At 36.7% G+C, this 20,599-nt stretch overlaps 1 protein-coding gene across 2 annotated transcripts in view; it reads right to left on the reverse strand.

Annotated features, from left to right (window-relative positions):
- Positions 1-20,599, reverse strand: part of jing (AE binding protein 2 jing) — a 139,479-nt gene that overhangs the window by 26,345 nt on the left and 92,535 nt on the right. For both annotated transcript variants that reach the window (XM_089104888.1, XM_089104889.1), the window contains one exon: positions 6,390-6,540. In XM_089104888.1, the coding sequence (XP_088961014.1) occupies positions 6,390-6,540 (151 nt within the window). The remainder of the gene's footprint in view (positions 1-6,389; positions 6,541-20,599) is intronic.

Raw genomic sequence — 20,599 nt, forward strand, 5'->3', positions numbered from 1 at the left:
GGGCAAGATAAATGGCTGTCCCTTGGTACACCCTCTGGGGGGGGGGGGCAATGCAGTTTTTCGTCAATAATGCAATGCACATATATTGTGGCAGTGGTGGTGGGGGAGGGGCAAAAAGTGATATTTCCCTGGGCGCTGAAAACCCTAGCTACGAATCTGCATTTTAATTCCCTAATAAAATTGGGGCTTTTGCATTTATTGTGCAATCCTATGGACGTTTTGAGGTTGACAACAAATTGTTGCCTTTTTATCTTCTGTTCAAGAGTATGTGATTGGCTAGATTGTTCACACCGAAGCAAAAATAGCCACCAGATTTATCTTGTTTCTCAACTTCCTCTAACTTCGAGAAATCTCTAGAGTAAACTGTTGAAAACCCTTACGGAAAGCAGGATTTGGTTACATCCTGTAGGCGTCTGGAATTGAACAACGTCTGGTTTCATCCACTCTATCTTATTTTTCAAAAGGTTTTAGGGGTCCCCTTTAGCCTGCGCTTTATGGTTGACTGATTTATTGTTTACAATCGATACCGGTTTACGTGGCATGAAACATGCATGGAGACTGACCTTGCCGTTAATGAATTTATTTGATGCCAAAATTAAGGCCTATACTTCCATCAGGTGTAAGCGTTTTCCTCTTCTTTTTTCAGCAGACAAGATAGAAATACTTTTAATTGAGACGAGAATTCAGATAAAACTTTACGAACATTTTCTTTCTCACTTTCATAATTGGGGGATAAACAACAAACCGACGGTAGCTTACTTTACCTAAAGACCAACAGAACTTATTCATATTCTGAACTACATGTTTTGACGAATTTTGCCCCTCCTTTGAAAGAAATCATCTGCGCATGTCTGCTTGAAATCGCCGAGGGTAGTGTCGAACCGGCCCTTTTGCAAGGTCGGCTTTTCAAAATGAAAATACAAAACATAAATTTCACCTTTTTTTTTAGGAAAGCGGAGGTGTATTTAGAAATGTTATTAAAGCAAACTTAGCCCTGAAAATAAAATTTTTTATTCAGATCCCGATGAAGAGCAGTTGAAATAGAATCGCATGCTTTAGAACACGACTTCTTGAGATCATCAAATAATTGTGAGGCTAATTTGCTGTAGAAGTATAATAAATTTATGCTAAAAGTAAAGAATAATAAAACTGAGTAAATTTCCTCCAAAGGACTGGTATTTAAGAATCACACTAGTCAGATTTCATCCGTTTAAATTTTCTCAGTTGTTTTTGTATGTACTTATTCGATTTTGTCTCTGAATAGCTCATTTATTGTGTTTCAGAATTCAAAAGTTTCCACCAAAATTTTCGCTCAAAAGAGAGAAAAATTCAAGAGAAACAAAAGGCCAAAAATGCTTGAAGAATTGTAGCTAATTTCTTTTGATCTTGTACAGTCGAGCGGCTTTCCTATAATTTCTCTGACACCAGAGAAAGGGACTGACACTCGACAAAGGCACCGGTTAATTCTTTACTTATCTGCAATTCTTTGGAGCTCACCACAAACGTAAAGCTTATATTAATAATGATTATTTTAAGCTAGTAAAATTTGCAAAATTTGACATTTTTCTGCCAGCTATCACTTTAGTGTGATATAATTTGAGTCATTTGGCTTTAGAGCACAATGCATCTTTTCCCGTTTTTGTTCATATAACCTGAAAATTTAAGTAAATCTTCAAAGAAGAAGTCAGTAAACAAGACGATTGTTAATTATTTCAAAGCTTGTATTTCATTCAATGAATTATGTACCAGATTGATTTGTGTACATCATAGGCAAATATGGGGGAGGGGTGGTATATGCCACGGAATAACATTGCCCCGTCCTTTGATTTACTCAGACATGCACAAAGGAATTTATTTCAGGGGTAGGGCAAATTCGTAAAAAAAGAGGAAATTTACAGAGATTATGGAAAAGGATCACGTCCCTTTATGGGGCGGGTATTCTACTCCTTTGGCTTCTCATTTTAATTACTTTATTTTTCAAGAGGTCAAGGTTAGACCTAAATTCATTCAACACAAAATTAAACGTTTTAATTATTCGTTTTATATTGTTCAAAATAGTAAAGGTTTTTAAAGGTCCCTTTTGCCCATCAACATTTATGCATTTTTTGGGCGGGGGGGGGGACTTAGGGGCCAGAGCCACCTCTGACCATACAGAAACTTAGAAGGACTAACTAAATATTTACTTTGAATATATTGAAAGAGTGTTAAGCTCAATATGGCGAGCCAGGCCCCACAGAAAAATTCAGATTCTGACTCCTTGACCAAAAACAACAATATTATCTCTTAGAGAAGGGGAGAGAGAGAATTACATGCTTATAAGCACAATGATAGTCAGAATAGAGATTGGGAAGTAAAACCCGGCACGCAAATTTTTCGTGAGATGACCACTCTTAGGCCTAGCGCTTTGAATGCACTTAGTAGCCTACATAGACCCGATAAGAGTAGAAACTGAATTTAGTCTCTAAGAAAAGAAAATTAGCCCCATCTTTTATTTCTTATTCAAATTCTCAAATTCTCTATAATTTTTAAAGATAAAATTTTTTTTACTGAGTAACGCTAAACTTTCCACAGTACTAGTACTTCTTAGTTCCAATAAAATTCCTGCTAAAACGCCAATTCTCTTCAATTTTTGTTCTCCTTTGGATAAGCATAGAATAGCCCTGCATCATTTTGCAATTTTGTTAAACTCAATTTTCACTTGGAAGCATAACCTGGAACAGAAATTTTCCTTCCTACTGATTAGCAGCTGGAATGAAGAGGAAACCGGAATTCCAGGGCTATTCTGATGGAGGGAAAGGTCAAGATCAAGGGAATTTTCTTAAAAGACCAACGAAAGATGTAGTACTCCAAAACTAAAGAAATAAAATCACGAGGAAACAGGGGGGTAAACAATAAGGAGGCAGGGTCTTGATGAGAACTTACATAAGAAGTTGATAATAGTTGAAGAAGAAGTTGATAAGAACTAAGTCGATATCAAGTTTTGAGGACAAACCTTAAGAACATAGCAAGCGAACGCAGGAAGCAAGAATATACGGTTATGTTGAACATACCATTTGTATTGATTTGTCAGAAAACTAACAGCGATATTACTCTTGGCTTTCGTGATTAAATTGGTATTGAATCAAGTCACTTCAAACACGATTTTGTAAAAAAAAAAAAAAAAAAAAAAGTGAAGAACGACATTAAAAGCCAGAAATAAACCAAAAACATTATTAGAGAAGTAAAGGTTAAAACGAACAGAAACTAAAACAAATAGGAGTTGGGCTGCCCCCCCCCCCCGGCTATAGTCTCATTTGCGATTTACTCAAAACGACAAATCGAAAGAATCCGATGACTTTGAATTGAAAATCAAGTATTTTGCAGTAGGCATCAAGACATGGTTAATTGTAGAAAAAAGACAAGACAGATAGTCCGAGTAATTGAGAGGTAAAAATGTTTAAATGGCACGGGTAAATGGCGGGAGTAAGTATGACTCTCTTATTGGACAAATACTCGTGTGTTAGTTATTGGAAAGGCACGCCTGCCTAGAGTCTCAGGCAGGTTGACCAAGAATTTAAAATTGGCATAGGACCGTTAGATTGCATGGAATGAGGAATGAGAGGCAAACAAGGCATATAATATATATATATATATATATATATATATATATATATATATATATATATATATATATATATATATATATATATATATATATATATATATATATATATATACTTCTTAAACGCCATATTTCTTATGGGAAGAAAATAGTCTAACTACTAATCAAGTTTCCCGAAAAATAACTAATAAAAAATATATTTATGGCAATCAATTTAGTTTTACCACTTTAAAAGGATACTTGTTTGCGTCACTGTTGTATTCTTTTAATTCAATTTCATTCAGAAGTATAAATAATTGATTAGGGGAGTCGGCTGGAGGAGGCACAGGAACAAGAGTATCTTCCAGGGCCATTTATTCATGTAGATGAAACATATTTGAATGAGTGATTTCCCGCATAACGTGTTCAAATTTTTCCTTGAAATGAAACAAAGGGAAAAAGAGGAAGGGGAAAGGGGGAGACTTGGAGGACCATTTGACCCAAAGGCTTGCGGAACATAGACCCGGCGTCATGCGGGGCTGCGGGCGCACATGGGACATTAAAGAGGGACGGTTAATGTCTGATCAGTGTTGGCTCTTAAAAAAGGCATTAGAAACTTTAATTCATTGTCAAACGAGTCACTCTCTGCCAACCGTCGCTTTTTACTACATAAACAGAATTGCATCGAACATGATCCATCGAACATTCGCTTTAGGAATTTTCCAACTAAACCTAATATGCCAGCATGTAATTTAAAAATAGACACATAATGGTTAGAGGGTACATTGATTCCATCTGCGCAGGGAGAAGTTCTGAATTTATCCCCCTCGAAAATGTTATTAACAGATTACCGTTATTGGCCAAACTAGGGTACACAATGTCAAGTAAGTCTGCGTTCCTGTGCTTCTAACTGTCGGGAAACTTTTGTTCAAAGTCAGAATGAAACGAAGGAAAAAAGATAAACGTCAGTGGGTACTCCCTCCTTTGATTTTTTTACTATCTTGAACCTTAGTTAGAACGAAATCCCCCTTGAAGTTCAACAAAAATCAAGCTTTAGTCAATTCAAAGCGCTGACTTTCCCGTTTAATACATGTATCGATACAGTCATACCCTCTGAATTCATGAAAGCCCCTCAAGGTCACTTTTGAGAGCCTTTAATACGACCTTCGAAGTATTTAAAGTCATTTTATAATTGGAAGCAGTTATGAAGGAAACATCTAACCTATACGGGCCTGACCTGAGGATATTGTAGCTAGAAGACATCAGCTTAGGAAGAAAAAAAAAAAAAAAAAAAAAAAAAAAAACTATACTCCTGCGCAAACCCTAAAATAAGTACTTTAGCTGCGACCATTTTTTCGATTTATACAAATTGTAACCTATTCTTGAACAAACGAGAAAAAAAAAACTTAGAAACGGTCCATCATTTCCAACCAAGCAGGACACACGAAGAGACTGAAATAGTTATTGTCAACTGCAATAGTTTCATGAAATGCACTATTTAGGCTGAGGAAGAGTAAATCCAAGCATTCAAGGAATAAATCCACTTTGGTCCTTAATAAAAAGACTTGGAATGATTAAAAACTATCAAGGTAACATGCATTAATTGCATTTAATAGATGCGTTCATTAAAGTGTAAGTGGAAACAAAAGAAATTGTGGGAAAATAAGAGGCGTTGATATCACTTAAAACAATGGAGGTCAATATTGGTGATGCAAGGTCATTGGTCACCTATACACACAGTGGCTGATCCAGGATTTTTAGGGGGGGCAAAATAGGTTGATCCGATAAACTTGCGCTAGGAGCAAGTTTAATTAACGCAAACTTGCGTTAATTAGACTACGTAAATTAGACTACTTTAGACTATGTTAGGGCGCGCGCGCACTCTCGCCCCACCCCTGGATCCGCCACTGTATACACATCATCTACTCATACATTCGTCTTTAACTTTTCGCGGAACAAGTTTTCTTTTAAGGATTCAAAAAGGAAAGTTTCGTAAAAATGCGACGACTAGCTGAATAGCTACTAGCTGGCTTCTTTTTGTTATAAAGTATATGGAATTATTTCCGTTAGAAGGCCTTCACAAGTATTGCACTGAAACATCTAGAGGCGCTGTTGTTTTCTTTTTTTTACCATAGGCGGTCTCTCCCCAGCCACTGTTGAAGCAAACATGTTTCTTCAAATACGAACACTGAATAAAAAGCCACAAATGGGTTTAGGCCAAAATAATGCCCCAAAAAAACCACAATAATGGGTTAACAATTAACCCATTATTGTAAATCTACAAGAAAGGTACGGCAAAAAAAATAATCACCTATTCCGAAAATGCAAAACTCCTTGCATCAAAAATTCCGATTCACCAGAAGTAAAGCAACACCCTTCCTCGCAATCTCTCGCCCACAGTTTATATAATTATCCAGTAAGTTTACCGCAGATGATTGCTGGCTCTTCATTCTCGGTGCGAACAAAAAGCTCCTCCCACTTATTTGTGCACTTATTGGTTGAGCCGGCCAAGTGGTTTTGTCAGTACTTGTTCCGTAGGTGATTATTCTTTGTCTACCCGTGAAAAGATCTAATGCCGCTTGTGTTTATAGGTTCTCTGGAGCACTCGCCCCTCGGTCCGGGTTTTTATAATGGGTGAGATAGGGAAAGATCATACTGCTAATTATATAAACTGTGCTCTCGCCTTAAGAAATGAACCTTATAAACTTAATAAAACATATAGAGGTCGCTTCTTTTCTACATAACTAGAAATGTGTGCTAGGACAATCCACTATATAAAAAAAGACTTCATTAATAAATGGAATTTTACCAGGCGATTTCCTTTTCCTTAGCCGCAGCTTTCTACTATTCTTCCTGACATGTTTCGTGGGGGTAACATCTCCATTCTTTTTCGTGCATTGAGTACCATTGGAAATACATTGAGCATTAAAATGACTGTTGACATGACGTTGAAGCATAAGCTGAAATTAAACAAATATTTTGTATTCGTTGCATATTTTTCTATTCATTCATCTCTATCTGATTATACACCCGGAGGACCATAGCTAGAAACAGGAACGGACAGAGCAGGGAGTGATTTCTATACTGGTCATAAAAGCTGATAATTACTCCCCCTCTATTGGTACGACCAAGAATCGTACGTGTGTATCTATGCCAAAGATTTCTCACTTTAGCAATAAATGGATTGCCATGTTAGAAAAAAAATCCACGTAAGTGATTCAGAGCTAATTTTTGACAGAGGACAGTAAATTTGTTCCCCTCCTCCGCCCGCCACTTCGCAAGTGAAAATCCCTAGCAAAAACCAAGATTCCCAATCAATCAACCATGATACTAAAACACTATTACAAGCGTAAGGAAAAGTTATTCGGCCCAAGAAGCTTGGCTTGTTGTGGCCCAACACCGTCTGTTCGAGTATTTTTATCAATTGTACTGGTTGTTCTAAAAGTATAATTTATATGAGCTCAAAAAGCCATTTTTTTTTATAAAAATGTGTCCTGGCTATTGCCATTTTATGAATATGACCTTAGGTTCAGTCGCAAGAGCAAAAAAAAAATTCAGTTTCAAAATTTTGGAGCCCAGTCCCGTGAAAAAACTGTGTTCGGGAAGTGGGGGGGGGACAGATTCGAAAAAATTCAAAAATTAGAGAATATATGGAAAATATCAGATGATGTAGGAAAACCTGCAAGAAAACCAGGAGACATTGAGGAGGGGGACACTAACACTAGGCCACCTCCTTCTGCGTCCATGCATGTCAGATCTCCTAGCTTTACATCTTTTTTTCAAGAAATTCATTGACGGGAATTTAGAACTGTCTTTAGGGAAATCCCACCTTCCCCTGGCGATTAAGTACAATACTAATTGGGAAAAAATTCATTGAAAACCTAATCAGAAATTACTGTCCTCTTAAAATCCACATGGCACACACAAGGGTGTGTCCAGGATTTTTGTTCGGAGGGGGGGGGGGGGGTTCAAAAACTTTAAAACGCATCAAAAATCTGTTTATGCACATTTTGTTACGCTTTATGAGTCGGACAGAAATTTCGGGGGAGGAGGGCTCAATACCCGAGCCCCCCTGGATATGGCCTTGGCCAGGTATCTTCTGGCCTATCCGAGATTCCCAAGATTATTTCGTTCAGCATATTTAGATCCTTCCTAGATTCGGGTCTGGTGCTGATGGCGTGCCAGTTCTAATTGATCAGCTTTGAAAGATAGATGAAATGGCATATGTAAAATTATATAGACTGCTTTCATGCCAAATTAGGGATCAATCTCCATTCATGTTCCATCAGTGGTGGAACGACAACCATCTAGACTGTTATGATAATCATCATCTATGAATCCAAGTTTAACTTGTGAAGATAAATACAAAAAAAAAAAATTGAAATGGCTTAAAGTGACGTCCAAGTAAAAAGTTCAAACGGTCATTTTATTTTAGACAGTAGGCCTAATTACAAAAAAAAATGCACAATATAATTGAGAGTCTGCTTCATATGTATCGACGACTGTGTTGTGGGAAATTTCAGTGCTTCTCTAGAAATTATAAGCTATCATTAAGATGGAGCAACTTCAGTAGCATAGTATTTTAAGTCTACAGTAATTATTATTAGCACAAACAAAATTATGGGTGTCTCTTTTATGACATGATTTGGTGATCCATGTAGAGGATTGTGATTTTGAGCATAAAATTAGAAACTTAAATGATGAATGTTACACAAATACAGTCAAAGTAAATTTTGTTCATATATATTATTCCGTAGAATTACATAGCATCTGTATTTATAATAATTGATCCACAGTGACCGAGTAAATACCCCGCTCGATTTGTAATCCTATGCGCTTTAGGACATTGGTTCGATCACAGGTGTCCAAAGACTCTAGTTCTGGCTTGGAGTGGGCGTTAGTAACATGACAGCAAAAAATTAATACCTATTTTTGCGTTGTACTCCCCTCCCCCCTTCTAAATAATTTTCTGCAAAAGTGGCTGAGCACGATCAAAATTGTCTAAGTCTTATTTAATTTAGGAGACTCAATAATTGAATTGTTTATATATATATATATATATATATATATATATATATATATATATATATATATATATATATATATATATATATATATATATATATAGCCAAGTGTCTGAAAATACAATGGTGCTAAAAACAAGAATAAAATATTTATTAGGATTTACTTGGAACGGAATAGAGCAATGGAGCTAGGTAATAATGAGCCGTAGCCTAGCCTCCTGATAGTTTCATAGAAGACGTGTACACTATTGAAGTTATATATATATATATATATATATATATATATATATATATATATATATATATATATATATATATATATATATATATATATATATATATATATATATCATAAAGTTTTCAATTTTCCATAGATAAATCTATCTAAGTGAAAATTAAGGCAAGAGGAGTAACATGAATTTCTTTTTGAGTATGAACAAGAATAAAACCCTCTATCCCATTAGCTTTTATATTAGCTCTGATTAGCGAATTTTTGACGATTGAAAATTACCAAATTGATTGGATAACACGTTCAAAACTTTGATATGGAAAACTGAGGAGAAATTCACAGAAATTAATATTTTGTTTTGTTTTGTTTTTTTTTTTGGGGGGGGGGGGCAAGGCCGTATCCAGGAGGGGGGAGGGTTACCCGGTTTGAACCCCCCCCCCCTAAATTTTTGACCGAGTCGAAAATTAGTAAAAACTTAGTAAAAATTAGTAAAATTAGTCGAAAACCGAGTCTAAAATTAGTAACCCCCCCCCCCCCCCAACAAAAAACTTGGATCCGCTCTTGGTGGGGGGGGGGGCTTCACACGTCCCTATTTAGGCTACATAACAAAAATAACGATTTTGTCTCGTTATTAATCGTTAGACTAATCATAAGTTTAACGATTACAATTGCTTTGTGATTTGGATTAAAAAAAAGTCCCTATTCATGTGAAGGCCAAAAGCGTTTAAGAGAACATTAAGATCGATGATTATTTAATGTCATCGACTGTTCACGATTAGAGTTGGCATCTTTTTTAATCTGTCATGAGAAATGGAAACAAAAATTGAGGGAGAAAGAATAATTTGTTTCTAGTGTTCTTTGTATCACACCACTCCAACTGCACCACTCGGGCTCACAACAAAAATTATTTTCGTTTTATTTCCGTGGAACTAAGCCACCACCTCAGAGATAAATGTTCCCAAACCCGTCACTAGAAAGGCGGTACCAAGAGCCATCGATTTTTAGAAGAGTCCCGAACACCCTTAGAAAATAGGGCAAATGTCCATAGAAACGGCAGGATACTAAGAATAATGATTGGATATAAGTTTTTCCCTTAGAAAAGTCGGTGGATTCGCTTACATGACCAACTCCTAACATCTTCAGATAATAGCCAACTATGCTTTGAATAATTTTTATTACTATTCGCTGGAAAAAAAATAATGAGTTATATTAAATAACTAAATCTTTATCGGGGAAACGTGAGTAAATGAAATAAACACTAGAAGTTTTGCTATCACCAAAAGAATCATCGTAGAAGGTAAACCACTTAGCCGGTACTTGTGCACTAAATGGTACACACGAAAGAAGTCAAGTTTGGTTAATGCTACAAAAAAAAATAGGATGAATATATAATAGTTTAAAAACAAATTTGGGCTTTATATTTGCACATTAGGGGGGTGGGGGTAAAGCATAGCATATATTAAATACGTAACCTAACCTAGGTACCCCCCCCCTAAATCCCAAATTTAACAGTTTCAATATTGTAATCGCAATGAAAACCACGCTTTGCATTCCATTTCTCCATCGCTAATACCCGTTTGCGGGTTTCGTGTCTGGTTTCCTTGATACAGTCTATAACGGTGTGTACCAAATAGTGCACAAGTACCACTTAGCCTTTTGCTACGTCAACTAAAACTATGTAAATTATTGACCAATCAAAGGGTTCAACGATGTGAGTAGCAGGAACTAAGAAACCAATGATGTACTACTTGGCGAAATAAATTTCACGAAATGCACACAACTGAACAACTAAATCCTAGCAAGGAGGCAGGGGAGAGGAAGAAAAAATATCAGACTTTTTGGTCACAGCACCTTACAGTGAATAAAGGCGAGACCAGGTCCGAACTAAAATTGAAAATAGCGCTGGAGTAAGAATGAGTCACCCAGACCATTTTCTTGGTATATGACTTTGACTGACAACCTGCTGGGTTTCCCCACCTTCTAGACTTGTGCTGTCTTTCAACAAAATTTATACCTTCTAGACTTGTGCTGTCTTTCAACAAAATTTACATCTTCTAGACTTGGTGCTGTCTTTCAACAAAATTTCCACCTTCTAGACTTGTGCTGTCTTTCAACAAAATTTCCACCTTCAGGACTTGTGCTGTCTTTCAACAAAATTTCCACCTTCTAGACTTATGCTGTCTTTCAACAAAATTTACGACTCCGCTTAACATATATATATAAAAAGAAGATATGACAAGTTTTGTCAGATAATATAGAAATACAGAGTACACCTTCACCAACCTCAAGATATAGAACGATTTCGCACGTTAAACATGAAACATGCACGTTAAACATGTCATACCGCAAGTTAAACATTATGTTGCTTGAGTGGATAAATAAGAGGAGGAAAAGTTATTTTTCCTCTAGTTTATAATTGTTTCAAATAAGAAATCAAGATTAATTATTAATATCCAAAAATCGCTGCAAGAATTTACGTTGGGATTTGGGCAGAGCCGTTCAAAGAGAGGGGGCAACCGAGGCAGCTGCCCCGGACACCGTGGCTGGGGGGCCACGGCTGGTGGGATTCGGTTTGGTACTATCCCATTATCCGGGCCTCTCTAAAAAGTCAAGTTTGATTAATGCTAATGAAACAAAATAAAATAGGATGAATATATCAGTTTACAAACAAATTTGGGCTCTATATTTGCACATTAGGGGGGAGGGAGTAAAGAATAGCATATAATAAATACGTAACATAACTTTGGTACCTTTTCCCCCCCCCTAAATTCCAAAAACCACAGTTTAATATCGTATACGCAATGAAAACTTTGCTATCATTGCCTGCTCTATAACAGTTAAGACGTCACAAAACGGGTTTTATCATTGCCAGTCTATATAGTGAAAATAAAAAAAAAACAAGTTTTTTTTTAACTGAAAGTAAGGAGCGACATTAAAACTTAAAACGAACAGAAATTGTTCCGTATATGACGCCTCGCTTTTTACGCTAAAGTTTTTTATTGTTTTAAAAAATAAAGTTGTGAGACAGAGTCAAACTTTAGCGTAAAGAGCGAGGCGTTGAGGAGGGGACAGCCCCTTTCATACACGGAATAATTTCTGCTCGCTTGACTTATAAAATTCTACGACTTATATGTTTGAAATCAGCATGAGAATCTGATTCTATTGATGTATCTATTGGTATAAAAATTTCGGTTTTTAGAGTTTTTGTTACTATTGAGCCGGGTCGCTCCTTATTTACAGTTCGTTACCACGAACTGTTTGATTAAGCCGAGAGGCCCGGATAATGGGATAGAACCTTCGGTTTTTCTTGCTTATATTTGAGTCGGGAAGGGCGCTGTAATTAATTTTTCCCTGGGCGGCACCAACCCTAGGAACGGCTCTAGGTTGGGGTTTGGAATCCATGATTATTTACTCAAGATAAAAAGGACTGTGGATATTTTTTATTAGTCATCAATATAGTCAAGGGTCAGAAATGAAGTACACAAGTGTCTCGGAAATATACCAAGCTTTGTGGGAACTATGCCAAATGTGGTGGAACCGTGCCGCACACGTGGCGCTCCAACATGAACACCAGGAAGCAGAAAGTGGGCAATTCCTCGAGTGTAATGTTCTGTATTTCGTCGTTGACACAGAGCGTGCGGAAGACCTGGTCTAAAATGGACGAGAAAGAAATCATACTTACTAGTTTGTTTCTTAAAAAGTCTGAATCGTGTATACAAATATGAAGCTGCACTGAATATTAAAAGTGATGAACATGCTTGACAAAGTTTGTCCCAGCAAGAACAGGACTATTTCAAGCTATAGCATACAATATCTCCTACCCACACTCGTATATTTAATGGCATCCAGTGTGCGTATTATCTGAAGATATGGAAAATTGGAGTAATATGGTAGGTATTTATCAATTTTGGGACGGGAGAACAGGCTCAAAGCTCCCCTCTTCTCCCCTCTACAATTATGTACCTAACTCTGTCTTAAGTTGTATTCAACAGTCCAAAATGTATCAATTTGAATGCAATACAACATTTTCCCTATCATTAGCCAAAACGCCTTGTCCAAACCAGCATTCCTTTTAAAGAATTTAAAAGGTTTCGACAATTGTTATCTTGACTGATTGCGTAACACATTCCAGCTGTTCTATTAACATCCCCATTCCCCCGTATCACATTCATTTTGGAAACCTACTACCGTTCAAACGTATCGGAAATCCTAACTAGCTAGAATGGCATGTTACCAGGGCCTTTAGATTGAAATAACCACTACGGGAGAAAGGGACCTCTCCAGTAGCAAGGGAAAAAATACCTTACCTATTTTAAGATCTCCTCTGGCAATGATTCTTTTTTACTCTTAATGTTCTATTCATCAACTACACTACACATGTTTTTGTAGGCGTTTTTACTTTTGTTTGTTTTCTGTTCTTTCTCCCTGCATTCCCGACCTAAAAGCCTTGCGGTGGGGGGGGATGCTGAATACTTTGCTGTATTAATAAAATCTTATCTAAGAAACTCGTGGGCGACGTTTTATCCGTTGACAAGGGATTCTCGTTACTGATTCTACAGTAATAGACACAGGAAGCGCAAGCGACGTGAATTCCACAGGGGTGAGGGATTCCATATTAAAATGAATTTGATTTGCGCATCTTTTTCCGACTTCTTGCATATGTAGTCAAAATAAATAAATCAGTTAATTTATATAAATGCGGGGTAAAGGACAATTTTTTTCATTCTGGGATAAACTCTTTTGTGGAAAGCATGACGGCGGAAAAAATCGATGTTTGTGTTTATTAAATCAGTGCATTATCGTGTTTTTCGATTTATGGCGGGAGGAAATTTTCCGGGGGACATTTTCCGCATGGGTTAATTTTTCGAAGAAAACCGTCTGGGGGAATTTTCAAATACCTACAAGTTCAAAATACGATCGTTATTAATACGCGGGAAGAATTTTCCACAGAGGGTGAGCTTTACACGGAGAATTTTCCAGGGTGGGATTTTTCAAGAGAATTTCCCTTGAAATTCCTTTCTTTTGAGATTATAGCAACGCGCGACAGGTAAGCTAGTCCTAAATAAAAGGAGGTAACACCATAACCGCGTTCAATTTTTTTGAAAAGTTTTTAAGATACCTGAAACTCCATTGCCAATTGTTCCAGCTGGGAAAATAAATGACCAAATGATTTATTTAATTAAGTTCAAAAGCTCATGTTTTTCAACTTTCTGAGTGAAAATAAAATCAAATGAACCCCTAACAAATCCTAAAACCTAATAAGAAGCAATTTTTTATTTTGGATGGATTTGGATGACTTTAAAAATAGGGTGCGACTAGAAGAAAGGAAAAAGAAAACAGTGGATTCAGTTAGCACTAAACCTACCAGTCAAAATAATTTATTCATTGAAGATAGACCTTTCCACTACAATAAAACACGCCCGAAAAAAAAAGTCGATTTTGAGAACAAAACATTAATAAAACTTTACAACGGCTCTTTAATTCGTCATAGAGGTGTAGATATGTACAAAGCTTAAAATTGAATTGAGGGAATTGAAACCGAACAGAAGAAATGAGTCCCTTTTTAAACACCAAGTTTTGAAACTTTATTGCGCAAAAATTTCGCAGGGCCAAAGATTGCAAAAAAAACTGTTATTACTGAAAAAGCATAAAGTCATAAAAGTGAGACAAGTAACCAGCGTGAAGCAATCAAGACCTTCGCAGTTTCAAATTATGAAAACCATGTCTAATTTAGGCCTGTCAACGTTTTGTTGTAAAGAAACATATTACCCAAATAGATGGCATTTTCAAAAGGCTATAAAATAAAATAGAAGGATCTACAAAAGGATCGATAAAAATAAAAGTGCAAGCTACCGGACCGTTGACGATACCCAAAGGAAGTGGGATATCTTTATTTAAAAGCAGACAAAAGATAATGGAAATCTTGACATTGCACGCGAATTGCAATGATAATTAGCAATTTTCCGGATTAATTGTGTCGAGAACTATAAAAGGAATAAAAAAGATTTAGGCACTGCATCATTTCGGAAGTACTACATATTGAAACTAAAGTTGATCGATCAATCCTTATTCATAAACATAAACCCTACTTAGCAGATCCAGGACCCCCCCCCCCTCCATTGCTTGGGAGTAACTTTCACTCGTATCTATGATTTTTTCGACTGGAAAGAAGGTTCTAGGCGTTTACCCCCCCCCCCCCCGAGGAAAATACCCCCCTCACCCCGTGGAAAATAAGGCTTTCCTAAATTGAGACTTTTATTTGAGTTTTTATGTAGGGGGAAGGATATTCGGTACTTGTGTATTATACGCCGGTACTTGTGTATTGAGAATTTTATTTAGCTTCTATTTTTTTTCATTTCCGTAGGGGGAAAGAATATTGGTACTTGTGTATTATGCGCCACTCACTCAAGTTTACGCTGTGCAAAACTCGAGAACAAACCAGTTTCCTCGTTAATTTTTTTTTTCAGCTTAGCGTGAGACAAGACCAAGACAAGTGACAGAACAGATGGGAAATATATAATTTGAGGTATATATTTGCACATAGGGGGGAGGGGATAAAGTATTTGGACAGTTTGAAATCAGAAAACAATCCGTACTTCATAATTTGCAGAATAATTGTACCTAAAACATTTTGCATGCAGACCCGGTATACTTTACACCCCTATACTATTAGGTTATACTATACCTAATGTGCAAATATTTAGCCCAAATTTGTTTCTAAAGTAACGAAGAAACTAATAAACAAATCGCTTTTTTCTCGAGTTTTACACATAGTAAACTTGAGCGAGTGGCGTATAATACACAAATACTGGAATTTTTCATAGAGAGAGAGCCAGATTTCCCGGTATTGTTTAAAAATGATCAGAAATTAAATATAAAAAACAAGATTTTTCAACCGAAAGTAAGGAGCAACATGAAAACCTAAAACGAACAGAAATTATTACGTATATGAAAGAAGTTGCCCCTTCCACAAGACCTTGCTCTTTACGCTAAAGTTTTGATTTTTGTTCTAATTATTCAAGAACGATCCCTGAAACATAATGGATTTTTGATTTAAACAAGCAACTTTATTTTAAAATTCTAAAAAAAAATTAGCGTAAAGAGCGAGGTCTCAAGGAGTAGGCAACCCCTTTCATATAGCTCAAATTATATATGTCCTATCTATTCGTGAGTGGGATATAATACACAAGTACCAAAATTCCTTCCCTCTACGGAAAAAAACTCAAATAAATTCTCAAAAATAGCGACGAAGACCACACTGCCTTTCCATAACAAACAACAATAATACGAAGAACAAAAGGGAACTCTTTTTCTTACAAAAAGATTTCCCTTTTGTTCTTCGTAGTATTGTTGTTTAATAAATTCTCAAATTTGGAAAGCCTTTATTTTCCACTGGGGGGGGGTAATTTCCACGAGGGAGGTATTTTCAGGGGGAGGGGGGGGGGGGTAAACACCGGCAACCTGGCAAGAAGGCAGCAACTTTCTGCGCTTGTTTCTTACATTTATACAAATCTGTCAAACAAAATGTCATCGAAATTCTATGAAACAAATTCGCCGTGCAGCATCAATATCATCAATCATGTCGTAATCCTCCACTGCTTGGAGAATTCAGCATTAGATCCAATCAAATCCATTTTGGTGTTTTCACTGCTTGGAGAATTCAGCATTAGATCCAATCAAATCCATTTTGGTGTTTTCAAAGTCATCTCCTTAATCCCAACCTAGATGAAATCTACATAGGGTTGTGATAATAGGGTCTATGCTAGAAAATTATTCTATATTGAACCGAACAAAGATAAAGGACAGGAAGACACCAAAAGATCTATAAGCAGCATCACAAGCCAGAAGACAAAATGCTGTCTTCTGCCCAGAGCCTTACAGGAGAGTTTCTCTGACCGTTGAGGGTTCAGTCGAATGCCAGTTCGATAATTTCTCAATAGCGTAAGTTAATAAGTACACATAAGCAAACTTAGTAGCTTTTTCTATTTGCTATTCTGTAAGCGAACAACCTAACACAAGAATGGAAAACCCTCTATGATTGGAAAGCTAAAAATAATGGACCCACCAGAGTTAAATTTACATTCTTGCTTACCATAGGCAAAACAGTTTGATAAGCCTACATGGTCAATCTAAACTAAGCATAAAGCTTAAATACAAATAACATGGACATGGGTTATCAACCTTGGACAAAAGAAAGACATTTTGGGCTTCAAATTCTGACAAAATAGATATGTAACAAGCCAAAGAGCCTGTCAGAGGATAAACATAAGACAAAATAAAACAGTAGCGGATTCTTTTTTGCGAGAATTCGATGAAAATTATTTTCACTCTTTCTCCTAAACATAAATTTTTAGCCTCCCCGGAAATCACTAAAAATTTCAACTCAATCCACCAGCTGTGGGACAAAACAGGACATATTCTCACCGAGAACCGGGTGCCGGGAAAGTGCTCCAAAGAAATATTGACTTAAGCTACTCGCCCTATAGCATCACGTGATTAGCTAGGTGTTATGGACGTTTATCAATTGTGTAAAGTATAAGATGTGGAAAAATAATGTGTTGTGACTATCAATCCTTAAAAACTACGATATTCTGCAGGTAAAACACAATTCTGCATTTCCCGTGGGCCAACAATTTGGGAGCTGGTCATGGGTACGGTAGTTTGTGACAAGAGACAAATTTACATTAGATAAACTATTTGGCAAAGTTAAGCAATCTTGCAGAAGTCGGCCACTGCAGTTTTTATATAAAGCCATGATTCCAGACTTACGCTATTCATTATATAACAAAAGAACTATCTATCAACGTTATGGCCAATTAAGAGGGTTTGATGTCCGGAAGACTGAAGTTATAGTTTTGACTTAAAAAACGGCAGTCAAAATAAACTGGTCTTAAGCAGCCATTCAGCCTGAAGACAGTCTGCATGATTGCACTGTGTGAAGAACCTCCTAAATTTCCGGAATGAGGGCTGGAAAGTAATTGATCAACTGTAATATTGATTTACTTGACAAAACTTACAGCAGAAAATGGAGGCGAGAAAGCTACGTGACTATTTTTGAGCATAATTAAGCCATCATCTGGTTACAAAAAAGTTTTTTTTTTTTAATTTTAGCATGGAGATAGAGAACTCGGCTCCAGAACAGATTATTTGGCATAAAATGATCAAAATAATTAGGTCATTTTGGGGCGTTAAATCCACATTTTAGAAAATTTCCTTCCCAACATACAAGGCCAAGGGTTTATAAATGATTTGACACTAGCATCTCGAGAGAATTACAAAGTAGTTTCAATATGGCTTAAAGTGGCTTAATGGATCAGAGTAGTATGGAGTAAAAAAAAAGTCCTCGAACAAGGGTTGGGTTTAAAATAAACGGCTTTTTACGCTGATTTCAAATACAGAAGATTCATTTAAAGCCGCGTTTTCAGGCTCAGCGGGTTCGAACAGGGGTTGTTCTAGTCTAGTTTCAAGTTTCTAGTTTTTCGTCTAGTTTTGTCTAGTTTCAGCGGGTTCGAAGCTTCAACCCCGTGTTGGATACACTAGATGCACTGCTGCACAACGCTTTATGCACTAGACACGAACAACCCGTGTTTAAAGACGGGTTGTTCACGGATCAGCAGGTTCAAACACGGGTTGTTCTCGTCTAGTGCATTAAGCGTTGTGAATCAGTGCATCTAGTGTATCAAACACGGGGTTGAAGCTTCGAACCCGCTGAAACTAGGCAAAACTATACTAAAAACTATAAACTTTAAACTAGACGAGAACAACCCGTGTTCGAACCCGCTGAGCCTGAAAACGCGGCTTAAGTTTCATGTTACCCATCAGAAGCTACGAGTCTGAGGAAATATGCCTGATTTTCAAAAACGGGAGAAACTACCACAAAAGTCAAGTGACTTTAATAAAAAATCACGCCATCAGATTCAGCATATCAGATAGCCCTATTGCAGAGGTTTCAAGCTCGTATCTACCAAAACATGTAATTTTGTATTTTTTTTTGCCAGAAGAAGGATGACAGATGCGTGTTTATTTGCTTTGTGTGTTATTTTTCCAGGGATTATCGAATCGAATATCGGGAGAGGGCTCATTTGAACGGAAATGTTCTAGAGTCCTTTTAATTGGCCCTACGGCTATCACATCAGGAGAAACTATCAAACAAGCAAAAACGCAAGCATCAAAAGTGACTAAGGAAAAACCGCAAAAGATTTTTTTTCAGTCATGACATCACGAGATCGAAGGCAGAAACCTAGAGAGAAAGAATATAAGAGTCGAGATTAACAAGTAGTTGACAAATTGAGTGTGAAAAACAAAGAAACAGGATGTAAAGGTGGCAACCCTTTCTTAAGGGACCATAAGAAGGGATGAGTGGAAGGAACCATAATCTCACTTTGCGAATCATGCTTCCTCTTTAAACTGGGTGTAATATGCCTACTTTTCTGCTAAAAAGAGGAGGGGAGTAGAGTAAAGAGAGGAGGGGCTGGGAGGTCGTGGTTGTAGCTCTGTCAGTTCAAAACTTCATTCTCTTGTTATGCGCTAGCTTTCTAAAAGTCTTTACTAAGAAAGCCCTAAAGGTGGCAACAAAAATCGATTTTTAAAATAATATAAGAACGACGAGAAATATCAGAGCAAACCCACTCAGGAGCTGTAAGTAGTCGCTCCTTTCTTATGGCTAAGAAAAAATCAAAGGATTTTTCCTGTGTGAGACACATAAATCATGATTGCCTTCTTATTCCTAGAAGTATTACTGCCCACAACATTGTTTTTGTTTAATTTATTATAAGACTTCATTTCTGCCTGCCGTAAGTGTTAATCATAAGCAAACCCAATAGGCCAATCAAAATGCCGCACGTAGCAGCTATAATATTCTCCACAATAGCTTACACTTCGCAAATAGCGATATGACCGTCCCTGTCTTATTTCTTTTCTTTTGCTTTCCCAACCGAGTATAATAGATAATTGTATAAAGTTGGGAGAGGGCTCATTCAATCGCAAATCTTGAGATCAAATCAAAAAGGTCAAGAAATACAAGAAATATGTCCCAAAGGTGGCAAGATACATGCTTTCTCTAGGACAAGGCCAACCAATTATGCAAATCGTTTCTTTTAAAATGTGAACTTTATAGCTACATTTTAGCAGAGCGGTCACCGCGTTATACCTTGCTCAAATTAGAATAATTAATATTTGACCCGAGATCCCTCTTCCCCAACCTTCGCACTTATAGACATGAAGCACATCTTGCAATTCATAATCATTCAGGGATAATTTTATTAAATTATCCCCCAGAACCCATATTACAGGTAAATTATCAAAATATCCCAATGAACCAAGGGGAATTTGATAGTAATCTTTACTCCCTCTCTCAAAAACCCCGTTATTTATTTATCTATTGGCAAATAAAGAGTTTGAAATTTCGGGCATAAAATTGTACTTTTTGGGATTCAAGCACACTCTCACCGCCAACACAAAAATCCACTGGTCCTTCTCCATAATAGCTGATGTACAAATAAGCATATAAATGTTAATAATAAACCCCAATTTATAAAGATACCTTAGGTGGTCTTTAAAGCAGCGGTGGTCAATATATACGAGATTCCACAACTGAAATAGTGACAAGGTGAACACACTCTATTCCATTTTTTGCTCTTTCCAAATGTAATAACAGATTTGCTTGCAAATGCACTCCCCCCACCCCCCTAATTTTTCCTTATATAGCCCAATAAAAATCCAAAAACTAAAAGAAAACACCGGAACAATTAAATTTTTACTTTATAA

Source organism: Artemia sp. Qi Xiang Cuo, chromosome 19 (genome assembly GCF_049724085.1).
Source record: "Artemia sp. Qi Xiang Cuo chromosome 19, ASM4972408v1, whole genome shotgun sequence".
NCBI classification, from domain to species: Eukaryota; Metazoa; Arthropoda; class Branchiopoda; order Anostraca; family Artemiidae; genus Artemia; species Artemia sp. Qi Xiang Cuo.